General features: G+C 35.3%; 1 protein-coding gene across 1 annotated transcript; it reads left to right on the forward strand.

The window, feature by feature from the left end:
• The first annotated feature begins 294 nt into the window (after nucleotides 1-294).
• On the forward strand, nucleotides 295-23,302 carry LOC142354851 (prolyl 4-hydroxylase subunit alpha-1-like). Its single transcript, XM_075407207.1, has 9 exons — nucleotides 295-706; nucleotides 7,568-7,666; nucleotides 8,036-8,082; nucleotides 12,612-12,835; nucleotides 13,670-13,799; nucleotides 17,025-17,271; nucleotides 18,024-18,150; nucleotides 21,913-22,123; nucleotides 22,726-23,302. Exons 1-9 carry the CDS (start codon nucleotides 449-451, stop codon nucleotides 23,012-23,014), a joined length of 1,632 nt encoding a protein of 543 aa, XP_075263322.1. The 5' UTR covers nucleotides 295-448; the 3' UTR covers nucleotides 23,015-23,302.
• The last annotated feature ends 1,871 nt before the right edge of the window (nucleotides 23,303-25,173 follow it).

Below are 25,173 nucleotides of genomic sequence, written 5' to 3' on the forward strand. Positions count from 1 at the left end.
ATATATAAACCATATCTTAAGCTAGATATTAAGCTAACATATATATATTATATATATATATATATAAATATATATATATATATATATATATATATATATTTATATATGTGTGTGTGTGTATACATACATACATACATACATACATACAGATATAACCACTTGAAGAAATTGTCCCGGAACTTCGAGCAAAAAGAGATTCATTGAAGGTAAAATCTAAGCTAAGCTTTGCATGGTTTTAGCTTACAAACTTTAACATTCACTTAATGTTTTTTGTATCAGACTTAAAGAGTACATTACACACACAAGAATGACTAAGAAAATTAACCAAACCATTTACCAATATGACTTTTGTCATTTTCGCTCTTTGCTCTTTGAGTTGTACAAAAATATCTCTCGCATACAACGTTAATCAGCAAAATAAATTTGAGCACTATAGCACAGATTAACAATGAGAGGTACTTTTTTCAGCTTGCAATATAATTCTCTAACGATTTTTCTCTTGTTAACTTGTCATCATCATTACGAATTTGGTTGCGAAGCTCAGCAGGGGTCAAAGGTCAACAGTAAAGCCAGTAAAGAGAAACAGGTGGATACATCACACGGTGGCCTGTACGCTTCCGGGGATAAATTACTGTATTTGTTCCAGTATGATTTCAAATTGTGCCAGGGTGTCAGAGATGTGCTCCAGTATTCTTTAGTTTTGCAGGTAAAAAATATTTTCGAGCTCTCATTTTGGAGGAGGATTAATGTGTTCAGCGGGTATTTTTGCGGTGTCATTTTTAGTGTTTGATATAATCATCGCAGGAATTTGCAAATGGTATTTTTTGAAAGCCTTTTCTGCGTAGGATGTTTTAATTGGAGGGTCTTTGAATTGTGCTTACTTTGACGAGTTATTGCCCGGGCTGACCACCATAAATCAATCTTAGATACCATATCAAAATCATGTATGGTGCTTATGGTATCTTAGATACCACATCAAAGCCATACAAAAAACACAACAAAGTCTCAAATGAAGTTTTTGGATCGCAAAATACATTCAGCAAAAGTGACAAAATTTGATTTTCTTTAGAATAAATCGATTTTAGAATAGAATTAAAGAACGTTTTTAAGGGGACTTAGATTCCATATCCACGACCAAAGGAATCTATGGCCCATAGAAGGCCATAAACATAAAAATTTTGGGACTCATTTTTTTGGTAACACACATTGCTTCGTTTCTACTTGATATCTGCAACTTCTTTCTCATATGCATCCATCAGCACCTTTTGGTTCGTCTTTTCATGATTGCTTGCCCCTTTGGCTGTCTTGCAGGCTCATTGGGTTGCTCCTCTGCCCCAAATAGCGATTTGTAGAACCCCTATGTCGGCATCATCGCCACAAATTTTGTGCTCCAGATTGGAAAGTCCTGAGCTTTTCCCGTGTAGGTCAGCAGCTGCAGTGTCTGTTGGTCCATCGTAGTTTGATCAGGCAACACAGTTGTGAAAAAAAATGCTCAGCAGAAAAAGATTATGACTGTCAACAACAAATTAATTTTGTTTTGAATATTAGTTTTATGACTTAGAAAGCTGGTGGGCCCATTACCTGTTGGTTACGTATTTTCGCAAGCTGAATAAAAAGTGTTTTTTGAACTAAGTAGACAAATTAATTTTTCAAAATGGAAGAATATCAAAACTTATACTTTACAGTACAATTTGGAGATTTACATGAGACATCTGATTATTTGACAAAGATGGTGATTTGATTTTGGGGATGAAACCAGGCTCATAAATCAGGTGTACATAAACCCGTTATTAATGCTAGAAAGTCATTCAAACCTCATCTTAATACCATGATTCACATTGGGCGCCACAAGGGTTGTCCAATTTGTTTTGCTTCTGCAAATTTCCTAGAAATCAATCCTAAGTGATAACATAAATAAAAAGCAAATAGAGTTTTTCAGGAATTCGTTCACGTTTCCGTCGGTATCATAATCCGGTTCTACATCGTTAATTTTTACTCTAATAATGGTCCTCTAGACTCCTCAGTTTCAACGGAATATTGATTCTAAGTACGATTAATTGACGATTCATTTTTATTAACTTTGAGACGAAAATTAAATTGCTCTAGTCTTAGTTATCTGATAAGTTAAACTTTTTTCTCATAATTCTAACTAAGTTCAGGGCTAAAGTATGATTGAAATTTTAGCACCCCCACTCAGACGCTAGCTGGTTATGTAGAGTCTGTTTCCATCAAAACTTCTGAAAGTTTCCACCTTCGATACTGGCACGGATATCGTGAAGATGTCGGCTGCTATTTTGTCTGTAGGAACATAAGTAATTGAAATAGTCCCATTTTTGGTCTTGTCGCGAATGAGTCTCAATGTTTTTGCTGCCCTTGTGCATAACTGGCTTTGGCACAATTTGATACAACTCTGATTGTCCTCTCTTATTGCTATTACATGTTTGGGTTAGATGTCGAAATCCTCGAAAATATATTTCAGACAAAATACCTCTTGAACTACTGCTGCCATTACTTGATATACTCCTTCTGATGAACAAAGAGTAACTGTGGTCTGCTTCTTGACACCCCAGCTGAGTGTGCCACGTCCGTTGAGTTTGAAGTAATAGCCCTTCGTTGATTTTCTGTTGTTCACATCACCAGTCCGGTCTGCATCTATTTCTCCCTCTATGTCACAAGTAGCCTTTTTTTATAAGCAATTTTTAATCTTTTGAACCTTGAAGATATCGCAGGAGTTGTTTTCTGCATATCCTGTGTTAATTGGTAGGTGCTTTCATGTTTTTGGACAGAATGTTGGCTGTGAACTTGATGTCTGGCCTCGTCTGTTTGGCCAGATACAGAAGCGTTTGTAGATCCTCTGATCCAATACTTTGTCTCCGTTCTGACCTGTATTAAGTTTCAAATTCAAATTGGCCGGAGTTCTTGAGGGTTTGCATTGATCCATTTGAAAACGCTCAATTGTCTCTATTTAGCGATCTTGGTTGACTGTGACTTTGTCCTCCTATTTTCTGATTCTTAAACCCAAGAAACCAGTGTAGTAGCCCTCTATCATCAAGTGAATTGTTGCCCTGATTGTCCTCTTGAATGGAAAATCCCTGTCATGCTTCTTGATGCTAGTATGATGTCCCCAACCAAGACCAAGATGAAGGAGTGATCCTCTGTCTATGCTCTCACGAACAAACAATGATCGTTCCTGTTTCTGGTGAAACGCCTGTCGCAGTGGAAAGTTTTCTAGCTCCTTATACCTGTTGTTGGCAGCCTGTTTCAAAACATAAATTGACTAATTCAGTCGACATATTAACTTCGTTTTATCTGATTTTTGTTTTAAAAACTCCTGTGGCTCTTCCAGATACACCTCTTCCTCTGTTGGTGAGAGCAGGAATGCCCTATTGACATCAAATTGAAGCGTCACATGGCCTTGCTTCGCTGATAATAGGAGTGGAATCCTGAACGTCTCTGGCTTACAAGTAGGCGCAAAAATCTCAAAATAATTCAGTCCTTCCACTTGTTTTAAGCCCTTTGCTGCATAGCGTCCTTTGTATTTGTCAACTTGACCACTAGGTCCAAATTTCAGTTTGTGCTCCCATTTGCCCGTATGACGTCCCTGTCTGTGGGTGGTCTCACTAGTTACTAATTCTCGTTGTCTTGCAGCGCCCTAACTTCGTCTATTTTGCCCGGTGCCACTGGTCCCAATCGTCACCTTGTTTGAATTAGTAGATTTCTTTGCGTTCCACAGAGTCAGTCTTAGTTACAACAATTTACTCTCAGTCTATGTGTTGTCAGCGACTTTGGAGTCCTTGATGATCAAATTTCTCACTGCCACCACCTTGCGTGTGTTGGGTACGTACACCAGGTATCCCTTGTCTCCTTCAGTGTATTACGCAAATTTTTCTTCCAGTGCCTTGGGTTCAAGATTGCCGACGTCTTTGTTCGTGTTCCTCAAGAAGACTTTACAACCAAACATAGATCATTTACTGTTTGATAGCTTGGGTTTTATACCACACATCAGCTCTGCTTGGCATTTTCCTTCTCCTCGTCCAAAACCATATTCTGATCTTTGTTGCGTAAAGAATTGCTGCTCCCTACAGCATCTTGGGAAGTCCTAATTCAATGAGAAAGCATATTGCGATCTTAAGCAGTGTCGTGTTATTCCTCTAAACTAATCCATTCTGTTGTGGCGGTTTTGATATGAACTTCTCCTGTAGAATACCTTTATCTAAGCAAAAAAAACTTGGAGCTGCTCTGAAAGAAACCTCTTTGCATTTTCTTGTCTCAGCTTTTTGGGCGTCCCCACATTGAGAAGAATTTTTTTAAGGCTCGCCAGTGTTTCTCTCTTTGCCTTAGGCAAGTCCACAAAAACAAACTTTGTATACTGGTCTGCCAGCACAATGCAAAACCGGAACCCTGATATTGACTCTACTCTTAAGGATCCCGTCACATCCGTGAACACCCTCTACACCTTCTCTTTTGGTTCTCTGCAACACTTCGTCAAAGCGTGCCAGTCATAGTGATCTTGGGCAATGCGCACCAATTGCATACATCGTCGAGTTCCCCCACTGTCTGTGGTGAAATCCTGACACATCCGGTTGGTTCAAATGACCAAATTGTTTTTGCTAACCTATTCAATGTCAAGTTTCAAGCGGTTGGAAGTCATATTGAATTCTAGAACGCTGAAAGGTAAGTAAAACAAATTACTTTCTAGCTTTAGTTTTTCCCGAGTTCCCTTCTGGAGTTTCATGCAGCTAATTTCTTTCCCGAAAATGACACTATGTACCCATTCCCTGCAGCATGAGAATGATAGGAGAGCTGTTTTGAGGGAGAGTCAAGCACACACAAAACATTCTTTAGTTGCATTGGAACTAATCTTTGATTTAGGTTATGCTGATCCTCACACAACCTCTGCCCACTACTTTGGAGGCCTCTTCGATGGTATTTCTGCCACTGATTGTATGGGCACATTCTACAGGAACTCGTCGATGTTTGTAACTATGTGATCGGTACAACCACTATCCACTGGCATGCCTGCTCTCTTCCCCTGGGTAAGAGTTGCGCAGTATTCCTCGTCTGGTGTAGCCATTGTTGGACCAATTGCCACTGAATCATGTTTGCCTTCAACTTTTTGTCTCTTGCATGCCCTGTCTGTATTGCAATTTTAACAACATTTGCTACATTGTGCCGCCTCTTTCCTCCTGCAGTTCTTGGCAAAATGTCCAGGGATCCGATCCCAAGCACAAAGCTGTGTCTCCCTTTTGATTTATTCTGTCTCTGTGCTGTAATCTCTTGGAAGTTCTACAGACTTTTCTTCAACTCGTACCACCAATCTCTATCACAAAGCTGTACCAACAAACTAAAGTCACCTCAGTTGGCGTCTCCACACGCAGAACTCTCTTTTGCTAAACCTTCCAAGCGTTTGCTCTATCTCTGATGCCGTCATCTCCTACACAGTCATATCACATCAGCATGAGGGTTCTCGCATCTAGAGTAGGTGTGAGATGGCACCACACATTGCTTCGTTTCACCTTGATGACTAAAACTTCGTTCCCATATGCATCCATCAGCACCTTTTGGTTCTTCTTTTCATCATTGCTTGACCAATTGGCTGTCCTGCAGGTTCATTTGGTTGCTCATCTGTCCCAAGTAGTGATTTGTAGAGTCCATTCGTCGGCATCATTACCAGAAATCTCGTGCTCCAGATTGCAAAATCCGGAGCTTTTCCCGAGTATGTCGGGAGTTTCACTGTCTGTTGATCCATCGTAGTTTGATCAGGCAAAACTGTTGTGAAATTAAAGTTCTCAGCAAGGAAGGATTATGACTGTCAACAAAAAATTAGTTTTTTTTTTAAATTTCGTTTTGTGAATTAGAAAGCTGGTGGGCCATTAACTGTTTGGTTACGGTTTTTTGCAAGCGGATTAGAAAGCATTTTTAACTAAGCAGAAAAATTAATTTCTTAAAATGAACGATTAAAAAAATACCTTACAGTAGAAATTACAAGAGACATCTGATGATTATAACATATACCCGTTATCGTTGCAAGAAGTTCAATATACAAACCTAATCCTAATACCAGGAATTACAGTGGGCGCCACAAGGGTTCTCTAATATGTTTTGCTTCTTCAAATTTCTTAGAAATCAATCACAAGTGATAACACAAATAAAATGCAATTATACTTTCCCAGGATTTCGTTCACATGTCCGGTGGTATCATAACCATTCAATACGCGCTGGGAAGAATTCACATCAAATAGTCTCAGTCTAATAATAGTTATCTAGATTCAGAAGTTCTAGCCGAATATTGATTCTAAGCAACATTAATTGACGATTAATTTTTCATAAATTTTGTGACTAAAATCGATTTGCTCTTGTCTTAGTAATCTGGTAAGTTAAACTTTCTTTCTATTAAGTCTAACAAAGTTCAGGACTATAATTTGATCGAAATTCTATCATGGATCAATGATGATAAAAAATATTAATTTGAAAAGAGAATTTAAAATGTCCCGTTCTGTCAATTAAAAATTTATAATTATTTTTTAAATTGTATTTTAAAGCTTTTCGAATATATATTTTCTAAAAACTGAAAAGTTAACAGGTGAAACAATGTCAGTTCATTGCAACTATATTTGTTGAACATAACAGCTAATTCAAGAAGTTTGCATCACTTCAACTGACATTCCTAAAAATTTTTGGCTTGATGTGTTCCGATTTGTGGTGGACGGGTGGGTGGGAAAATTCTGGGCAATCGCACATTATCGAGGCTCCTTGTTTCATAATTCACAATTAGAAAATATAGAGAAAATTGCGATTGAACAGAATCAATTCCATTTACTCTCAATATACTTGAGCACTCTACTTGGGCTCTAGTAGGTTTTAAAAACCTACTATATTTAGCTTCTTTACCAGAAGAAATAAAGAAAGAATGTTTAATTCTGGTAACATTTTCTGCAGCATCTATGCACTTATTTTCACGTATTATATATATATATATATATATATATATATATATATATATATATATATATGTTTACGTATGCATTGAGTACAAGTTCACTGAGCAAAAATTGCATTTATACCAAACATTGTTCAGGGGGCTAAGGCACTATTTAATTGCAAACGCATTTTAAACACACCTCTTGCGTACACATGCCGAGGAAAAGGCGCAAAAGAGATTAAAAGGTTCAGCAACCTTTTCAATTACAAAATTTGATATTAGATTTCAATTTCATTTTTGCTTTAACTCTTCTTTTTCCGTACGTGGATGATTCTTCCGCCCTATAATTATAAATCGCGGTTTTATTTCAAAAGCTTTGAAAGTTGACAAAAAAATGGTTTTTAATTTTGTACTCGGTGTTTTTTCTTCATGGTTGATTGTTTGTAAGAAGAGCAGAAAAATGTTTATTAAGACTCCTGAAGGTAAACTTTTCACACCCTTTTCGAGGAATCAAAAACTGTGGAGAGATTAGCCAAGATTTAACAGTTCGTTCATTGCTTTTGTGCGAAAGAAGAGTACTGAAAAAACAACCACCTCCTTGAAAGACAAGCGATTGATGCAGCTTGAAGAGGGAATATATTTTAGGAGCTGTTGAAGGAGGAGGACATTTTGAAAGATGTGACTTACCCTGTGAAGAAACCTCCGTGGACTGACCCTGACATCATATACCACCCTATCAATCAGGCTAGATATTAATTCTTTTACCAATGCCTCTATCAGAGCGTCATTGTAATCATAATGACAAAACTTGCATCAACAATGCGTCGCATATATGTTTTATCTCAGCCACGTTAAGCTTACTACATCTTGATGAGCCAATCAAGATCTTGTTTGGTCAAAACTTTGTATGTCTTGCTAAGCTACGTTTTTCATAATAACTCTTAATAATTGTTATGACTTGGTAAGTACTGGGTAAAATGTCTACATTCTTCAAATATGTCGTAGAATGACGTTTTTAATGATGTTAAATACTGACGATGTTAATATTTTAACATAGTATTTTATTTTACAGGGTTGATATCGAGTCGTTTTGATAACTGTTTTCTGTTTTAGTACATTCTGGTGTACAAGTTCAGCAAAGTGTGGCCCAAATTCAAAAGGTAATAACATTCTCGATTCTCTCATCTTAATTTGAGGTGCTCATTTATTTAACTTAAACTTAATTATCCCTTTGCTAACACGATCTATTCCCAGGTTGAGGTCTCAGACCGCACGGGCTTCTGATCATCTGATCAAAGTTTTGTCCACTTGAAATTTTTGCGCACCTAACCATATCTGTTCAGGCTATTAAAAAAAGAGAACACAGAATTTCCATCTGGTTTTAATCAAATAACGATCAAATATCAGAGGCAGTGTAGAAGCCATGTATAAACAGAAAACATTTTTATTCAAATTTAAAGTCTTTCCAAGATAAAGAAGATATTGATGCTACACTTGGGTTCTTTAAGAACAATTCAAAAAAGTATTGTTTTAGAATTTGTTTCGCTTTATTGCATTTATGATCATTTTTCAGATATTGAGAATATTGTTAATTCAAACTTTCAGTGTTTAAAGACCAACATCATTCTCTGATCAAGCACTGTCCTACTATATTCCAGAGTTTTGAGTGTTGTTGATGTTACCAAAACACTGAAAATTTGATCACATCATTCAAAAGTCCGCCAAGTTTTTCCATTCAAGTGTGTTTGATAAAAATTTCCGTTTTTCTCTGCGGTGAAATAGTTTTTCTATCATGTCCTTGTCTTTCCCAGTAAATTGTCTTTGTATTTCGTAACCTTAAACCTCTTTAAGGGCATGAGTCATATAAAAACTGAATTATTTTGTGATCTCAATAAATGTTCTTTTGTCTAAATGTTAATTTTTTGAAACCATTCTGTTTTGTATATCTGTGAAACACGTAAGGTGAATTGTGGAGTTCATCTTTCTTTTTCTCAATTTTTTTTTAATGAAACACCGTTTGCTTCATCAAAAGCAACAGGCTGAATAATTACGACAGGCCTGAAATATTTCAGACTTAATTGAAAAATTTTGCAAACACTGTCTGCATTATACACAAGCACAGGTATCTCTTTTTTAGGCCAATATCTGTGTTGAGCATGTCTAATTGCAAGTCTGATATTAGTACTGGTGCAGAGCTATGATCATGTCCTTTTCTACACTTAGCAGGCTAGCTCAAGTCCGTCTAAAAGCAAATCTTGGCCAGGACTTGCAATTAGACTTACATGTCTCGGCCAAAGCTTTTATTTACACTTGCCAGTTTTAGACAAGACTTGACAATGCTTACATATGTCTCAAAATAGCCAACAAATCGTCCAAAATAAGTTAGTAAAAAGCAAAAGAAGGCCAACAAATGGTCAAAATATGAAAGGAAAGCACAAAAAAGTACGTTAGTTAAATTTTTTTTCGCATATTTTGATCAAACATCGCCTGGGATCAACCATTATCCATCAATATTTGAATGTCCTATACAATACTTCAGTACTCCAGGGGTTTATTGCAAATTGAATGAAAAATATTGAATCTTGTCTTTAATTCATCTATTTCTTCCAAAACTTTATAATTACCAAATTAGAAGAAAACGAAAGCTTCGTTAAAACCTGTTCGAACTATACATTTCCAATTTGATTGAAAGGTGCCAATTTCGGTTCTAACAATTAGCGTTGCGCTCAGTTCTAATGATATCAATTTGTTTCGAAGTCGACAGATTTGAATTTGACTACTCTGTAGATAATCAGATCTTTTTTTTTTCAATAGAACACATCTGTAGAATATGGCAGAGCAGTTTACACTTCTACTAAGAGCCGAAATCCCTTTGAAACTTCAAACTGTTTAAAATTAGAGCACAGCTCTTCAATTTTTATTGTCTGAATTATTTGCAGATTTTGACAATTTTTGAAAATTTAAATATATAATTTAAGTCATTTGGTTTATTTGGACGCCGTAAAATGCTTCATCCTTTTTAATTTTTTATGTACGAATTATCTCAGTTCCTCATATAATTTGTGCCTTCTTATTTTGTCATTTTCTGTTTTCAGTACCTAAAACCAATTTGACTGTTGCTACATCAAACGAAAAGATCTAAACAACAACTTTTTTTATCCTATTCGAAAAAAAATCCATAAGCTTAAAAACCACTGCAACCTAGACAACGATTAGATTATTTTTAACATAAAAATTTAAATGAGACATTAATAACAAAAAGAATGCAAAAAGAATAAAAAACACGAGCAATCATCAAAAATCAAATCTCTTTTTAGAAACAATTGATGCCAAAACTTTTCCAACAGCTAAATATGAGCTCAAATAAAGCAAATATTGGATTTGCGTCATTGAAGGGTTTTTCAATTGCGTCATTAATGAGATTGCGAAGCAGAATAACAGAAGGATGTACAAAAACTAAAGGAACGCAAAGAATCTTTGAGTTTTTTTGAAACTGAAAAGTGCCAAGTTTATTAAATCCAGTAGAAATCTAATGAAGCAATTAGGTATTTTCAATTTAGCTCTTCTAGAGAACCATCATAAACAGTTGTCGTTGCGACTAAACGAGAGGACAGCAGAAACTAAAATAACAAAAATTAGAACTACAGAAAGCTGAAAAATCAATAATATTTCTGAACGCAATCAGTTTTAAAAAGGTCAAGAAACAATTGATGTCAAAACTTTTCCAACAGCTAAATATGAGCTCAAATAAAGCAACTATTGGATTTGCGTCATTGAAGGGTTTTTCAATTGCGTCATTAATGAGATCGCGAAGCAGAATAACAGAAGGATGTACAAAAACTAAAGGAACGCAAAGAATCTTTGAGTTTTTTTGAAACTGAAAAGTGCCAAGCTTATTAAATCCACTAGAAATCTAATGAAGCAATTAGGTATTTTCAATTTAGCTATTCTAAAGAACCAACATAAACAGTTGTCGTTGCGACTAAACGAGAGGACAGCAGAAACTAAAATAACAAAAATTAGAACTACAGAAAGCTGAAAAATCAATAATATTTGGGAACGCAATCAGTTTTAAAAAAGTCATGAAAAGATGGGAACAATTCCCATAACCTCAATTTTACCACATTAGTGACTCAATGTGCTTTGCGTTTTCAATAATATTTTTATGATGACATTTAGAACAGAAAATACTTGACCACTCAGAAACTAGCTAATATTTCATGAAAATAGTCAATCATTATTTGCACAAATATAAAAAAACTTTCAGCTCTAGACATTTTGTTTATGCTTTATTAAAAAAAACTATTGGTACCGGTTGTTAATGATAAAAGCAACAAGAGGAAAACAACAACAAATAGGTACAAAACTAAAAAAATCTCAAATGTTTTTATGAACGTATAGTCATAAAGTCTTAAAATCGGACAGCTATCAACGAGAAAATTTTCAGAAGGTTTGTTTATGCTTCATTAGCGAGCCAATTGCACTTCGGCTGATGCGATTGAATGGAAAAGCAACAACAGGATAATTACAACAATTAAATAGGGGCCACACATCGAAATACACATTCTATAACCTACTGATTAAAGCTCGCTGAAAGTCTTTGAGAGGCTTATACCAGTTTTGCTTGGAATCAATGAGGCACAAACTAACGAAAAGATGTTTCACACGTGTCAGTTTTTTTAAGCCGCAAAAATTAGTGCCTGTATTAAATTTTTTTCACAATTCTTGGCCTTTGATTTACGAGACCGAACAACATAGATCCCTATTTATTACTAATCAACACGAAAATGGAAAAGAAACAAAAAAAAACATGGAAACGGAAGTCAAGTTGCCTCAAGTAAACGAAAAACTATCAAGAAAAAAATTACCATTCACGAATTTTTAAATTTAATGTTTAAAATGATTTTTTTTCAGTCATTTTTTCTCAAATGATATAATTGACGGAAGACTTGAGTGGTTTTATCAGAAACGTTTCAAATGTTTGTTTTGCGGATCTTTTGAAAATGAAAAATTTGTGAATTTTCGACTGATGTTTGATGTTTTTCCATATTTCAACTTGTTTCCAACATTGTTTCCAACTTTTACCCAAACTATGAGAAATTTGCAAAAATATGTTAGAATTGTTTACGATAGTTTAAATGGTTTTACATTTAAATGTTTTAGATGGTTGCTAAATTGTTTGTTCCCACTTTTTCGGTTAAAATGTTGGCTCCATTTTCGAAAATTCGGTCATTTTTATTATAAATGATGAGTTTTCTACTATCTTTAAATGTAAAATCAATAACACTATTGTCAACAATTTTAACATATTTTTTCCAAAATTTTAATCAAAATTCTAAACTTTGATAAATCCGCGAAAAGACGAAATTCAGAAAGTTTTCCAGAAAAATTGCGGACATTTCTTCAAAAAGAATGAAATTTTGATTTTTTTAAAACTCAGTCGTTTTTATAAGTCATCTGTTTTCTTCGATATCTATGGAGATGATAACATAAGAAGATAAGAATGATAACAAGAAAAGAGTTGAGAAATTGGTTCCGCTTATGCTTTCAATAAGATTTGTTTTAATGTTCTTCTCTACACTTAATCTCGTGGGAGCCTTTTTTGTTGGAAAACTTCTAATTGCGTAGCATTGCTTTGAAAAGTTTCTGAATAAACTTTAATGTGCTTTTAATCATTTGATTTGCTTAGAATTCTGAGCACCTTGACCCGCAACGGTTCCACAACTGCCACTTGGGACACTTTATTCGACAATCCTCAACAGATAGTGACCTATCCTCAGTTTACTCCTATGCTGAAAGACATCGAGACTCTGACAATAAGTGCTATGGATTTAAAGAAGGCTGCTCTGGGATTGCTTAGACTTCAAGAGTTATACCAGTTGGACACTTCGGCAATTGTTAAGGGCAAAATTAGTGAGTAAACGATCAAATAACTTGGAACCCAGAGCTTTATTTTCTGAAAACTATGTTGATCGATGTTCTGAAATTTTTATTTTTAAAAGTTAGCACAAAACTCTTAAAGGACTAAGCGCTGAAAAGCTCTGATAAGGCTGAAATTTGTATCAATTCATTTCGCTCAGCGCATTTTTGGCAAAATTTTTCTGTTTTTACTGACATTCTGACAAAACTCTATAAAGAAAAATTATAGCAAAAAGAGCAGCCCAATTAGCATGTTTTTTAAATAAAATTTTTATTTTGGCAAGTAAATTGAATTGAAAACGTTAACTAAATCATTTTGTTAATGATGATAGCTAAATGAGCAGTACAACTCGCAAAACGGTTCATTAATTGAGATAGCAGCATAGTTGCGTTTGGACCCACGCAATCGGGTTTTCACTTTATTGGTGGCAATGTGGCACCCCTCTGATTGAATTTTATTGGAATATGTCCGCAAAAAAATGTCTATAACCCAATTATCACGAACTATAAAATGCGGCGAAAATCCATTTCTGTAGAATAAAGCTGGATTTCGCTCTGAACAGAACTATGAATGCTAAACCGTCATTTGATTATCATAGATCCACAATATTTTCCCAAGTCGAGGAATTTTCTGAATTTTATGTAATAAATGAACTAAAAAGCGCTCAGTTTTTACAAGATCAGCTCATTGAACAGATCACTGAAGTCGGCACAGCGTTGCATTTCTCTCTCAATATTCCGGTGAAAATGTGCCGATGCTGCTACCCGGTTTTTTGGGTATTATTTTTATCAAAACTGTTCACTGAAGCTGAATATGTTCAATTTCAGAGACGTACCGTGGTCTGCGAGGTCTGCGTCCGGGCGAGATTGAGCTGTTTGTGGAGGCGGCCATTGATTACAATGACAAGTGCCGGGCTTTAGAGTGGCTCAGACAAAGCGCAGTCTCATCAGCTGCAAGGTTACACATTACACCTATTTCTTCCAAACAAAAAAAAATTGGTTCCCTTTAAAAAATGAAACTTATTGCCATACAATTATCTTTACAAAATTTGTTAAAAGTGGCGAACACTATATTGTATACACAAGCGCACAGTTTTTGAGTGCCTTAACTTTTTCTGCATACTTTAACATCATTAATGTTAAGGTAATCGAAGTAGTACGTACATTAACGATGCTGAAGACAAAAAGAAACAAGTTTAAGAAGCCATGAGCACCTTGATAAAAGTTTTTTGCGATAGGAGTAGTAAAAAAATAAAATTGAATTCGTCAGAAATTTCCCTCTTGTAATTCGCCATCTAATTCAGGTTGTAGAACTTGCGTTTAAGAGTTGAAAAAGAATATCACTAAACGCAATAAGCTGCGAAGATCCTTTTCCGATTTCTGTGAAAAAGATTGAGGTGAGCTGAAACTTTCAAAAATTTAAATTTTTATGAAAAAGCTGTCTGATTTTTAGAATGACATTAACGTTATGATCATAACGTGATCTAAAAGTTACCTGTCATCCTCAGAACTTCATCAGCCCTTGAAATGTTCTGTGATAGAAGATAAATGTTCTGTTAATTAAGACGACGTAAATGTGCTGCCTAAAGTTTATCTCTTTCGGGAAACTAAACTTAGATATTTAATTATTCTTTCATAATAAAACTTTTTAATTATATTAGTCCTGTCGGTCTTTTTAATGCGATTTTTCGCTTGACCAATTTTTTGTCTGACGCTTTTGACTTTTCGTTCTCAAAAACGGGATAAACAGGTAGCACCCAACGGGCATTAAGTGCTCCTAGAGCCTTTCAGCTCTGTTTAAGTTCAAACTGTTTTGGAGACCTGTACTTATGCTAGAAGGGGTGGTTTTTAGAGGTTGACGACACCCCCACTGTTGACCCCCCTATTGCCCCCCTCGCGCTGTTGCCCCCCACCCCATTGATGACCCCCATCGCCCCCCCCCCCCGGTGCACAATCCCCCCCCCCCCCCCGGTGGCTACGTTCGAACAACCAATAGCTAGAAACACACAATTTTATTCTAATTTTTTACAATTTTTTTCAGGTTTTTTTAAAAAAATTTTGGCAATTTTTTGAGTTCTTTCACCCCTAGGTGTCAAGGAACCTCCTTTAGGGTTTTATAAAAATTTACTGCATAGTTTTTAGTTGTAGTGGAATGGTTTCAACATTTTAATGTCACGAATTTTAGCATTTTTTTTGACAAAACGTGCAAAATTTGTCATTTTTGACATTTATTTTTCATACGCAAGAGCATGAAGACGTCCTTCAGGGTTTGATAAAGGTTACTAATTGCCATAGAGTAGCTTTCATTTTTTTTATATGACAAATTTTATCGAAAAATCTTGCATTTTTGTCGTTTTTTGAAAGTTTTTGTCCATTTTTAGATTTCCCCCTATCTAGAGCCACTTAGCCTCCTCTAAGGTTTGACTATATGTTACTGTATAGTCTTTATATGTAATGGAAAGTTTTCAAAGATTTTATTATCAGCAATTTTTAAAAAAAATTTTTGCAGTTTTTTTTTTCAAGTTTTTAACCTTTTTAAAATTTTTATCTTTTTTTCCGTAACCAGGGTCCTAGGGACCTCCTACAATTTTAGGTGATAGGCTGTCGCATAGTTTTTAGAGTTAATGGAATTGTTATCAAAATTCTTTAAGACTCCAGTTTTAGTAATTTTTGGATAAAGTTAAAAAATATTCAAATTTTTGGAAATTTTATCATGTTCCAAAAGTAGAGATTCATTGAAAGTATTTTAGGATTGAAACAGTGATTCTGGATAGTCTCTTGAGACAATGAAATGGTTTTGAAGATTTTAATATCTCGAATTTTGGTAACATTTTGTTAAAGTTTGCGATTGTTTCCAAGTTTTTGGATATTTTTGTCGTTTTCTTGAGTTTAACGATCATTACTGGCTAACAAAGATTTTCAAGTCTTGCAGAGGGTTTACTTGACATACTTGACAGAGACAAAAAATAGATTTGAACATTTTCACTGCGAAATCTGGAAGCTTTTCTTTTAAATTTTGCAATATTTTGCAAATTTTTAAAATATCAGTTCATTTCATTTATTTACTAACAAGGCTGGAAAACTAAAAGTTGCAGAGTCGAATCAAGCTGAAGTTAGCCTCACTAAACCGTGGCCAGCTACTGACAAAAACAACAGCTCGCTGGTCGTTTTGAGAGCAATTCGCCCGACGTTAGTCGGTTATGTTTAAACGTTTAAATGTGAATCGTTTTTCTTCATTTCTGCTGCACAAATCAGGCTTTTTCCAGGTTAAAATATAATGGTTATCATTTGACAAATCACAGTACAGCATCAAATTTTTAACCAGTTCTTTTAAATTATTGTAATTCGAAGTCGTTGTTTTTCTCCATTTGGTCATTTGAATGTCAAAGTTTTATCCATTTGGCCAGAATTTTTGCACAAGTTTTAAATTCGAACTTTGATCTTTCAACTCTGGAAAGTGATTCTTGAAACGTTTAAGAATTTCAACTTTATGGGTGTAGCATTTTTTATCAACCTAATATGAAAGACTTTCACGAGAATTCTCAGCTGTTGGCATTTGCTCTTTTGGCATTTGCTCTTTTGGCATTTGATTCGATGTAAACCATTGTAAAGCAGCGAAAAAACACTACACAGAAAGTTTGATTTGAAAGACGTGGTATAAAGTTTACGCATTTCAGGCGAGGATTTCTTAAAGTTTTGGCTTCTTCACCGAATTTATAAATTTCCCATTTTAGGATTGCTGGAGTATTGGGATTGTTTAGCTATTTATAACCACTCAAAATATTGTAAACTATTTTATAATCTTCATTTTTAGTCAGTTAATTGTTTTTTTCCACCTATGAAAAAGTATTTTCTCTGTTGAAAGCAATCGGTGTATTTTTTTTTTTTGCTTATGAACCTCCCCAGTCAAAATCGGACGGTTATCTTGCAAGATCTTGTAAGATTCTTGCAAGATAAACGTCCGGATCTTGCATCTTGCAAGATAAACTTTTTTTGCAAGAGTCTTGCAAGATCTTGCAAGATAAACGCTATTCGCAAGAATCTTGCAAGATCTTACAAGATAACCGTTGGAGTTCGTCTGGGGCTTAGCAAATATTAGCACAGCTCCTGGGCTTTAGCTGGCCCTGATTAAATTTTCCACGACAAATTCAAACCTATATGCACTGAATAACGCTAATTGCAGGTACAATTTGTCACTGTCAGTGCGAATGAAGAAAGCCGACCAAGAAAAGTGTGACAAGCAGTACTGCATAAGAGGAGATCAATGTCTGGATGAGAAGAGGGAGTTAGAAGTCAGTTACGAGAGACTTTGCAGGGAACCAGAGAAGCATTCCACCCCAGACCCAACTCTCAAATGTGGATTGTGGAGAGAGAAGCCGGAGTTTATTTGGAAACCACTCAAAGTTGAATGGATGCTGGAAAATCCACCAGTATGTAGCAAAAAATGATCAAAAAGCGTCTATTTTCTACAATTTTTTGAATAAAGCAAAAAAAATAGAGCAGAAAAAATTTTTGGCCTTGATCTGTGGAACGGCGACATATGAACTATACCGGGTTGAGATGTCAAGTGTTTTATACGCTAAAAAACAGAGAAAATCGGGAGGTTGAATGCAGTGAAAAATTTTGTCACATTTCATTACATTCACTGCTAAAATATGATGGCGTTTCGAGGCGGAAATATTTTTCATTTCAATTCGTACCTTAATTTGAGTCATAGCAGATCATACTGTGATTGACTTTGAGGTGAGACTATATTAATGTCAAGAAGACATTTTAGGACTATGTTAGGAATATTGTTCTACCCTGATAAGATCTTACCGACAAATCTTATCAAGGTGCATTTGATTCCCTGGGAGCGCACTCTCAAATAAAAAAAGGTATACCTATTTCATAACAGTTTTGCACAGTAAACTGTTCTATAAATAAGTTCTATAAGGAACAGGAAAGTAGCTAAAGTAAGAGCAGTGAAGATTCTGATTGGAATCAGGACATCTAATCAAGGACCAAGATCAATTTCATTATTGAAAAATCTAGACAGGTAAGTTTGATCACGAATCATAACACCAAGATCATCAATTTATTTCGTAGATAAGCAACCTCAAAACGATTTTATAAAAATGAACGAACTCTTACATTCGTGATTCGTGTTATTGTGATTCTGAATTGATTTGTGTTGTTTCAGGTGTTTGTGATCTACGATTTTTTCACTGATGATGAGATAGATGATCTATGGGATGCTTCACCCACTCTCAGTAGAGGAGTCATGGTCACTGATGACGAGAAGATGCGATTCAGTGAAACCAGATCGGGTGCGTATCCTACCCCAGTATACCATAGCATATTGGAACCCAGTTTTAGACGTCGACTTATGGAAAGAATCAATAATTCTAGTTGGGGATACCTCTTAATTATAGACCAATTGCGACTGGTTAAAGTCGAGGAAAAGTTTTTTCATTAATTGCCGCGAAGTGATAACGGCTATTATTGGGGATATTGTGGTTTTTTACAATTCAAAGAATTTGAATAGTATTGGGGCGCTGTCTTTCTTACGACTCGAAGAGGAGTATTGGAGAAGTCCTTTTTTTAATCAATTTTATTGGAGTGATTTTTAAAGCGGGAAATGAAACGCGTGAAAAAATATGGAGTGATTTTGGCGCTGAACAAAAGTGAAGAGCGGAGCGAAAAGAGAGTGGTTTTTGTTCATACCGCTGTTTTTGAGAGAGCGAGAAATTGATGTGTGAAAAAATTTTCTCTAAGCGAGCGAAGTTTTTTTGTTCTCATGCGGCATTTTAAAGCAATTTTTTTTCATTTATTTTGGTTAAGAGGTTTGGTTATGATTTTGTTTTGATTTTAGGCTGGTTTTGGTAGTGGTTTGAATGTTTCCGGAAATTCATATTAATTTTATGATAATTTGGAGGTTTTTAATGTATTTTGCTGATTTTCGGGCTAATTTTTGCGTTTTTTTGACGATTATTTTGTTTTACTGGCTCAAATGGGTATTAAAGAAACCCCTTCTATTTGAGCAATTTTATGATAACAATTGGTTACAGTTTTGTGGGTAAGAATCATTTTTGTTGAGAAATTTGACAAAAAAATGGCGAAAATTGGAACTTTTTTTCTTATTTTTTTTTGCAGTTTTTCGTTTTTTTCCGTTTTTAGCTAAGTTTTATCGCATATTATGATTTGCCTATTGTTTTGCGAGCATCTGGATACCCTATTGGCTGAAGGGATTTTTTCTTTGGATTTATATGTTTTTGAAAAATTAAAAAATTTAGTAACTTTTTCCCGTTTTTCAGTGAAAGTTTTTTTAAGAGCTTTTTTTTCATAATTTTAGCCTAAAGTATTTTTCCAAAATTCACGTAAGTGGTATTTGTAAGTACTAGTTGTTTTGATGAAATTATTTTGGCAGAGATAGTTTTTTCGGGATCTCAATTTATAGCAAAATTGGATCAGAATTTTTATCATATTTTAACAGATTTGATTTTATTGTTTTTACTTTTTGTTTCATGACTTTGGTTCAAGCTAATCATAAATTAGTGAAGACACGTTTTGTTTGATGAGTAGTTGGATGGCGTTCAAATGGATTTTCACTTCGAGTTGTTTACGGAATTCTTCCGGCTATGTTTTTAAAGATCTGTTCACACATTTTCATGATTTTTGAAGTCAAATTGGAGTAGTGATTTTGGTCACGCCGAAACACGAAGTGGAGCGAAAACGCGAGTGGTTTTAGCGGCGTGAAATTTTTTCGCTCTAATTTTAAAGTAGAGTGAGAAAACGGTATTTGAACAAAAATTCGCTTTCTCGTAAGTGGTTTTTTGTTCACATGCGGCAATTTTATTTTAATTTTAACTGCTTTTTGAATTTTTGGATCTTAATTTTCACGCTGAAAATCGCTTTCCCAATCCATTCATAGTTCATTCTAGGCATAGTTTTTTGTTTAATCAATGAAAACTATTTGAATAGTACATCAGGACTTGTCCTGCTATTTTTTTTTAATTCGTCGTCTCCATCGATGATTCTTACGACCTGACTTCTTGGAATTGACCTTTTCAATGACTTCAGTGCCTTCTACTTCTTTTGTAGTTAAGTTCTTTGTACTTGACGCCATTTCTGCTTTTAGGTCAATTGCGTGATTTACCTCACTAAAAAATGACTCCTGAACTCACTTATGGAACTTTTTCGAACATTTACTATAGATCAATAGCGTGCATCTAAGTAGTCTATTTCTTGAGAATTAGTCTTGAGTTTTTGATTTCGAGTATCAATTTTGAAAAGGCTCGTTTAGAGCTTTCTCCTTATAGACCATATGTGTAACAAAATTAACAGTCCGACTCTAACCCGAAAAATCTAGTGTTTATTAAAAGACTGGTGGGCGATCTGTCTATCTTATTAATTGCTCTTAAACGCAGTTCATAGCAATTATTGTAAACGTGTGTCTTTTTTTATGCTAATTTTTCGCTTGACTGTTTTGCGCTTTTCTTCTAGAACATTCTTTGACTTCTCAAGTGACTTTTTCACGCTTTCGTTCTTCATTTTTGAGTGATCTCTATTGCTCTGAAGTAAAGCTAATATAAATTCGGTTGCAGAATAAGTGAGGTTTGTGATCTGTAGCGCAGTGGTTAGTAGCTGTGACTGTGGATCGGGAGGGCAGTGGTTCGAATCCCGGCGGGGGCAAAAATTTTTGCACCCATAATTTGATCTAGGCTACAGCCCCTGAATTAAATTGCCTCGCCTGTCGTTCAAGAGCAATTCTTCCGACATTTGTCGGTTTATGTTTTCTTTAGTGGTCTCACAAGCGTCTATCGCGGCTATGTTTATCCCAGCTAGGAACATTTCATAGCAAATAAAGTTGGAGCATGTCTTTTTTCATGGGTCGAAGAACAGTTGTTTCATTTGCGCATTTCTGTCGAGCATGGTTTGTAAGTCGAGGAATTGATTATTTTGGCGTTAGTAATAATTATTTAATCGCATTTCTTTCTGCGGATAAAAAACCGTTCACGAACAAAACCAAACTGGCATTGCAATAGGCAGTCAAACGTAGAAAACTCGGATGTTTCTGTTTGCGCCCATATTTTAACATAATGAATTACTAATGTCTTGTGACGAAGTTTGTAGCAATTTTATTAGTCCTGCAGGTCTTTTTTTGATGCGGTTGTTGTAGTACCGTCTTTTCTTCTGATAGATTCTTTTCATCTTTTTATTTGATGTTTTCTGCTCAAAAGGAATAAACAGATGAAACCAGGAGGAGGAGGAGTTCCTGAGGAGTTCTCTCGTAGCCTTACGCCTCACTAATCTCTAGGCATGCAATTCACCGTTCAAGAGACAAAAATTAATGCTGTAAAGGCTATTTCTTGGAGTTTGACCTCGACTCCTCCCCCTATGCCCACACTCATCCCTGTAACTCCTCCACCCCACCCCTATAATTAAACCTAAGGCATAATAAAATACCTTTAATCTACGGCTAGCCCAACTGACGATGTCAAACGTCAGTCGGTTGTTTGAGAGCAATTCATCAGACTTCAGTCGGTTATGTTTATATAATTTTCTGTCGATAAACTCCTCAAAACAGTGAAAATCAATATTCTCCAATTGGCAGAGCACTGGCTCAGCATGCCAGACATCCTCAGTGAACTGAATTTATTTTGTAAGAGAGCGGTCCAAAATTAATATTTTGCAAAAATTAATAGACAATTTTTTGTGTCCTCTTATATTTTGTATGCTGCTCACTCCCTCCCACCAGGCAGGTTCCGCTGGCAGTCATTGGCATTTTACGCGTAGTAATGTATGGCGTGCCAGCAAAGCTCTGTCAGAGTTCAAAGGTCAAAGTTCACATATAAAAGATGGGGGTAAAATAGGCGAAATGAAGCTTAATCAAAAAAGCGTTGACATTCAAATGACCACGTTGCTTCTCAATTGCATGTTTTGAAGTTCTCAAACGTTCGGTGAGTTCAAATTAATGGGACAGTCTATAACACGCGAATGGTTTAGACGTAAAAACTGTGTGCTCACTTGCCCAAGTTGTGAAGGGGGACAAAATAGATCAGAACCTTTCAAACTGAAATCATTAACAGGTAACACGGCGTGGCTGGGCGACCACGAAGCCCCGATAGCAGCCAAGCTCTCCCATAGGGTGGGCAGAGCCATAAACAAAAGTATGACGACAGCTGACAAGTGGCAATTGGGCAACTATGGCATTGGGGGACACTATTACTTCCACTCTGACTATTTTGAGGACAAGTACCTGCCCCTACAGTGGTTCTACCCTCTCGGCTGGGAAAATAGGTCACAAACTTTAATTATCAATCTTTTCGATGAGGAATTTCTTTGATCTCATAGCCAAATTTTGAATGTGGATTTCCACCCGTTTGAATGTGGATGGTTGCATGCTGCAATGAGTTGAGTTATATTCCAAAGCAGTTCAAAAGATCAAACACACCCCCACCCCCATTATTTCAATATATAATAGTATAAAAAACATCAATAATATCAATTCTGTATCTTATTTTTAACTTATTTTGTTATGTGAACTTATTTTATATGAACTGAATAAGTTCCTTTTTCCTCAAAATTCAGTTTCTCGGGAAGTAGTTTACATCGCAGGTTGAGAGCTCGACTATATGAAAAACAAATAAAGTCGAGGAGAGGGAGGGTCAATTCCCTACCTTAATTACATGGGCGTACATTGCAAGTATAGTCTGTTGAAATAATCGAACATTCGAAAAACGCCAAAACATGCAACTGACATGCAAATGAGCAATGTGGAAGGTGTTTTTGAAGCGTTCGATTATTTCAACTTTATGGGACACGCTATAACTTGATACGGAATCTTTCCGATGTCGACCTCTTAACTATGGCAGTAGAGTAAGTTTCTTTTTCTATTACAGATTGGTAACTTTTATGGTCTACCTCTCCGACGTTGCCGAAGGTGGCTACACCGCATTTCCAATCCTCAACCTGGCTGTCAAGCCCAGAAAGGGGACTGCTCTGGTCTGGCACAACCTCAACTCAGACGGAGTCCAGGAACCCAGGACTTACCACGGAGGATGTCCAGTTCTTATGGGAAATAAACGTATCGCCAATAAGTGGATCCATTACGGAGGCCAGCCGTTTACAGACCCTTGTTTGCCCAAAGGACTCTCTTATGATCATTCATATTCTTCTCGATTATGGTAATCAGGGTTTAATTTTGATCAAAAACTTTCAGCTTACTGATTCCTCTCCAAAGAAAAAATATTTTCTATTTCTGTGGATTAGCAATTTTAAATGTTAGTAAATTGAAACTGTCTCCTGCAAAACGTTCAGAAAAACTAAATCAGAAAAAAATACTTGTTTTTGGCTGAATATTCAATATTTGTAACATTGCCAACAACTACATTTCATTTAGAACAACTCTCAATATTGGTATGTCTTCAAGTAAAATTAATCATCCTTAGTGTTCTTACAAATAAATTTGCAATACTTCCCGTTTTAGATAACTAAATTTCTCAAATGCTTGTTTTCGTTAAATGCACACTACAGTATTATTGAATTTACTTTCAAATTTTGAGTAGAATAATAGTTTGCATTGCAAAATACAACCGAGCAAATACAGCAGCTTTCAAAATTTTTACAATGAAGAAATAATTAAGATGAGAACGCAGAAAGAAGAAAAAGTAAAACCAGATGAAATCACGTTTTGAACTTTTACCACTCCTGAGTATATTTGCCACGTTCATGTCTGTTAAAAAATGGATGAACAATTACATTAATTTAATTAATAGCCGCCGTCAGCTTCTCAACGGCTATAATTTAGGCGCTCTCCTTTTTACCACCCAAGAATTGGATTGTATCGGTGCTCTGTCTTTCTTTTTTGTAAGACGTTTTGATACAATTTTCATGACTTTGATCTTTCAAAACGGAATAAACAGGTAAGGCCCAGTGGGCATAAAGTTTCATCAGAAGGCTAAGGTAGCTTTAGTAGTTTTTTAAGTGCTTAGAGTGGTGAAACTGCTAGGAAGGCCTAAATTCAAGGTAAAAAATGTCTTTTTTAGTTTTTGAGCCCTAAATGGGGGAATCTTTCACTTTTTGTTATTTTTCGAGTTTTTTTTGTTTAAATTTGAGCTGACGTTTGTCAAAGTTGATAAAGAAATATGCAAGATAATTGATTGGCAAGGCCATTTTATGAGCTTTAAGTTTGGTAATGCAAACATATTCACGAAAAAAGATACCAATTTTTGCAGTTTTTCAAGTTTTTGGATTTTTTTTTCCAGTTTTTTAGCTTTTTTCCAGCCTCAGGGGTAAAAAACCTCCTCCAGAGTTTGAAAGTAAATTGCTGCATAATTTCTAATGTCAGGAATCTCTAATTCTGTTGTCAGGAATTTCGGCAATTTTTTTGATAAAAATTGCATTTTTTTCCAATTTTTGAAATAATTTGTCTTCTGTTCACTTATCGTGTTTCAGTGGTCTGGTAACTTCCTATAAAGTTTTCTAGATGTTGCTGCATAGTTGCTAAGGGCAACGGAGTTGCATTCAAATTTTTTCTATCACGATTTTTAAATTTTTGTTAAAAATTGAAGCTTTTTCAATGTTCAAAATTTTTTGTCATATTTCTATGTTATCGATTTTTATGAGCCAAAAAAACTTTCAGTCCTCAAATTGGGTTAATATATAGCCTGTGGAAAACATGAATTGTATCTGAACAAACTAAAATGAAAAGTTTTTGCAACATTTCATTAAATTTGCAATTGTTTTCAATTGTTCTGTAATTGTGGTCATTTTTGACGTTAATGAATCGTTACGGGCCACTGAGACTTATTTAGGACTTTCAGGTAGATTTGCGTTCAAATTTTTTGACAAAAATTGTAACTGAAATTAATGATGTTGCAAATCTCTCTTTAATCTTTCCAATTTTCAATTTTTTTAAAGTATTTGTAATATTTCTCACTATTTGCTATTTTCGTTGACTTATAAATCTCTTTCAAGACTTGTGCTTGGGACAGATTGTGTAATTATTTGGATCAAAATTGGCCTTCACGGTATTAGCCTCAAGAGTTTTAGCAAGGATTACATTCTTAAATAGTTTGTTTAGTTTTTGTTTCTCAACTTAAGTGATAAATTTTCTTTTTGGCTGGCGCTGCTGAAATTATCTGCTGATCAAGTAAAGTAGTTCTGAGTTCTACATTTATTTCTTTGGGTTGTAAATTATGAGTTATGCAACTATGTTTTTTTAAAGATGCTTTCATAGCTCTTTTCATGACTTTGAGCTTTCAAAGCGGGACAAACAGATAAAACTCAGCGGGCATCAAGTTTCATTAGAAGTCCTTAGCCGCGTTTAGAAGTCCATCAAGTGCTTA

The sequence above is a fragment of the Convolutriloba macropyga genome, unplaced genomic scaffold, assembly GCF_964194025.1.
Source record: "Convolutriloba macropyga unplaced genomic scaffold, txConMacr16.3 SCAFFOLD_1513, whole genome shotgun sequence".
Taxonomy (NCBI): Eukaryota; Metazoa; Xenacoelomorpha; order Acoela; family Convolutidae; genus Convolutriloba; species Convolutriloba macropyga.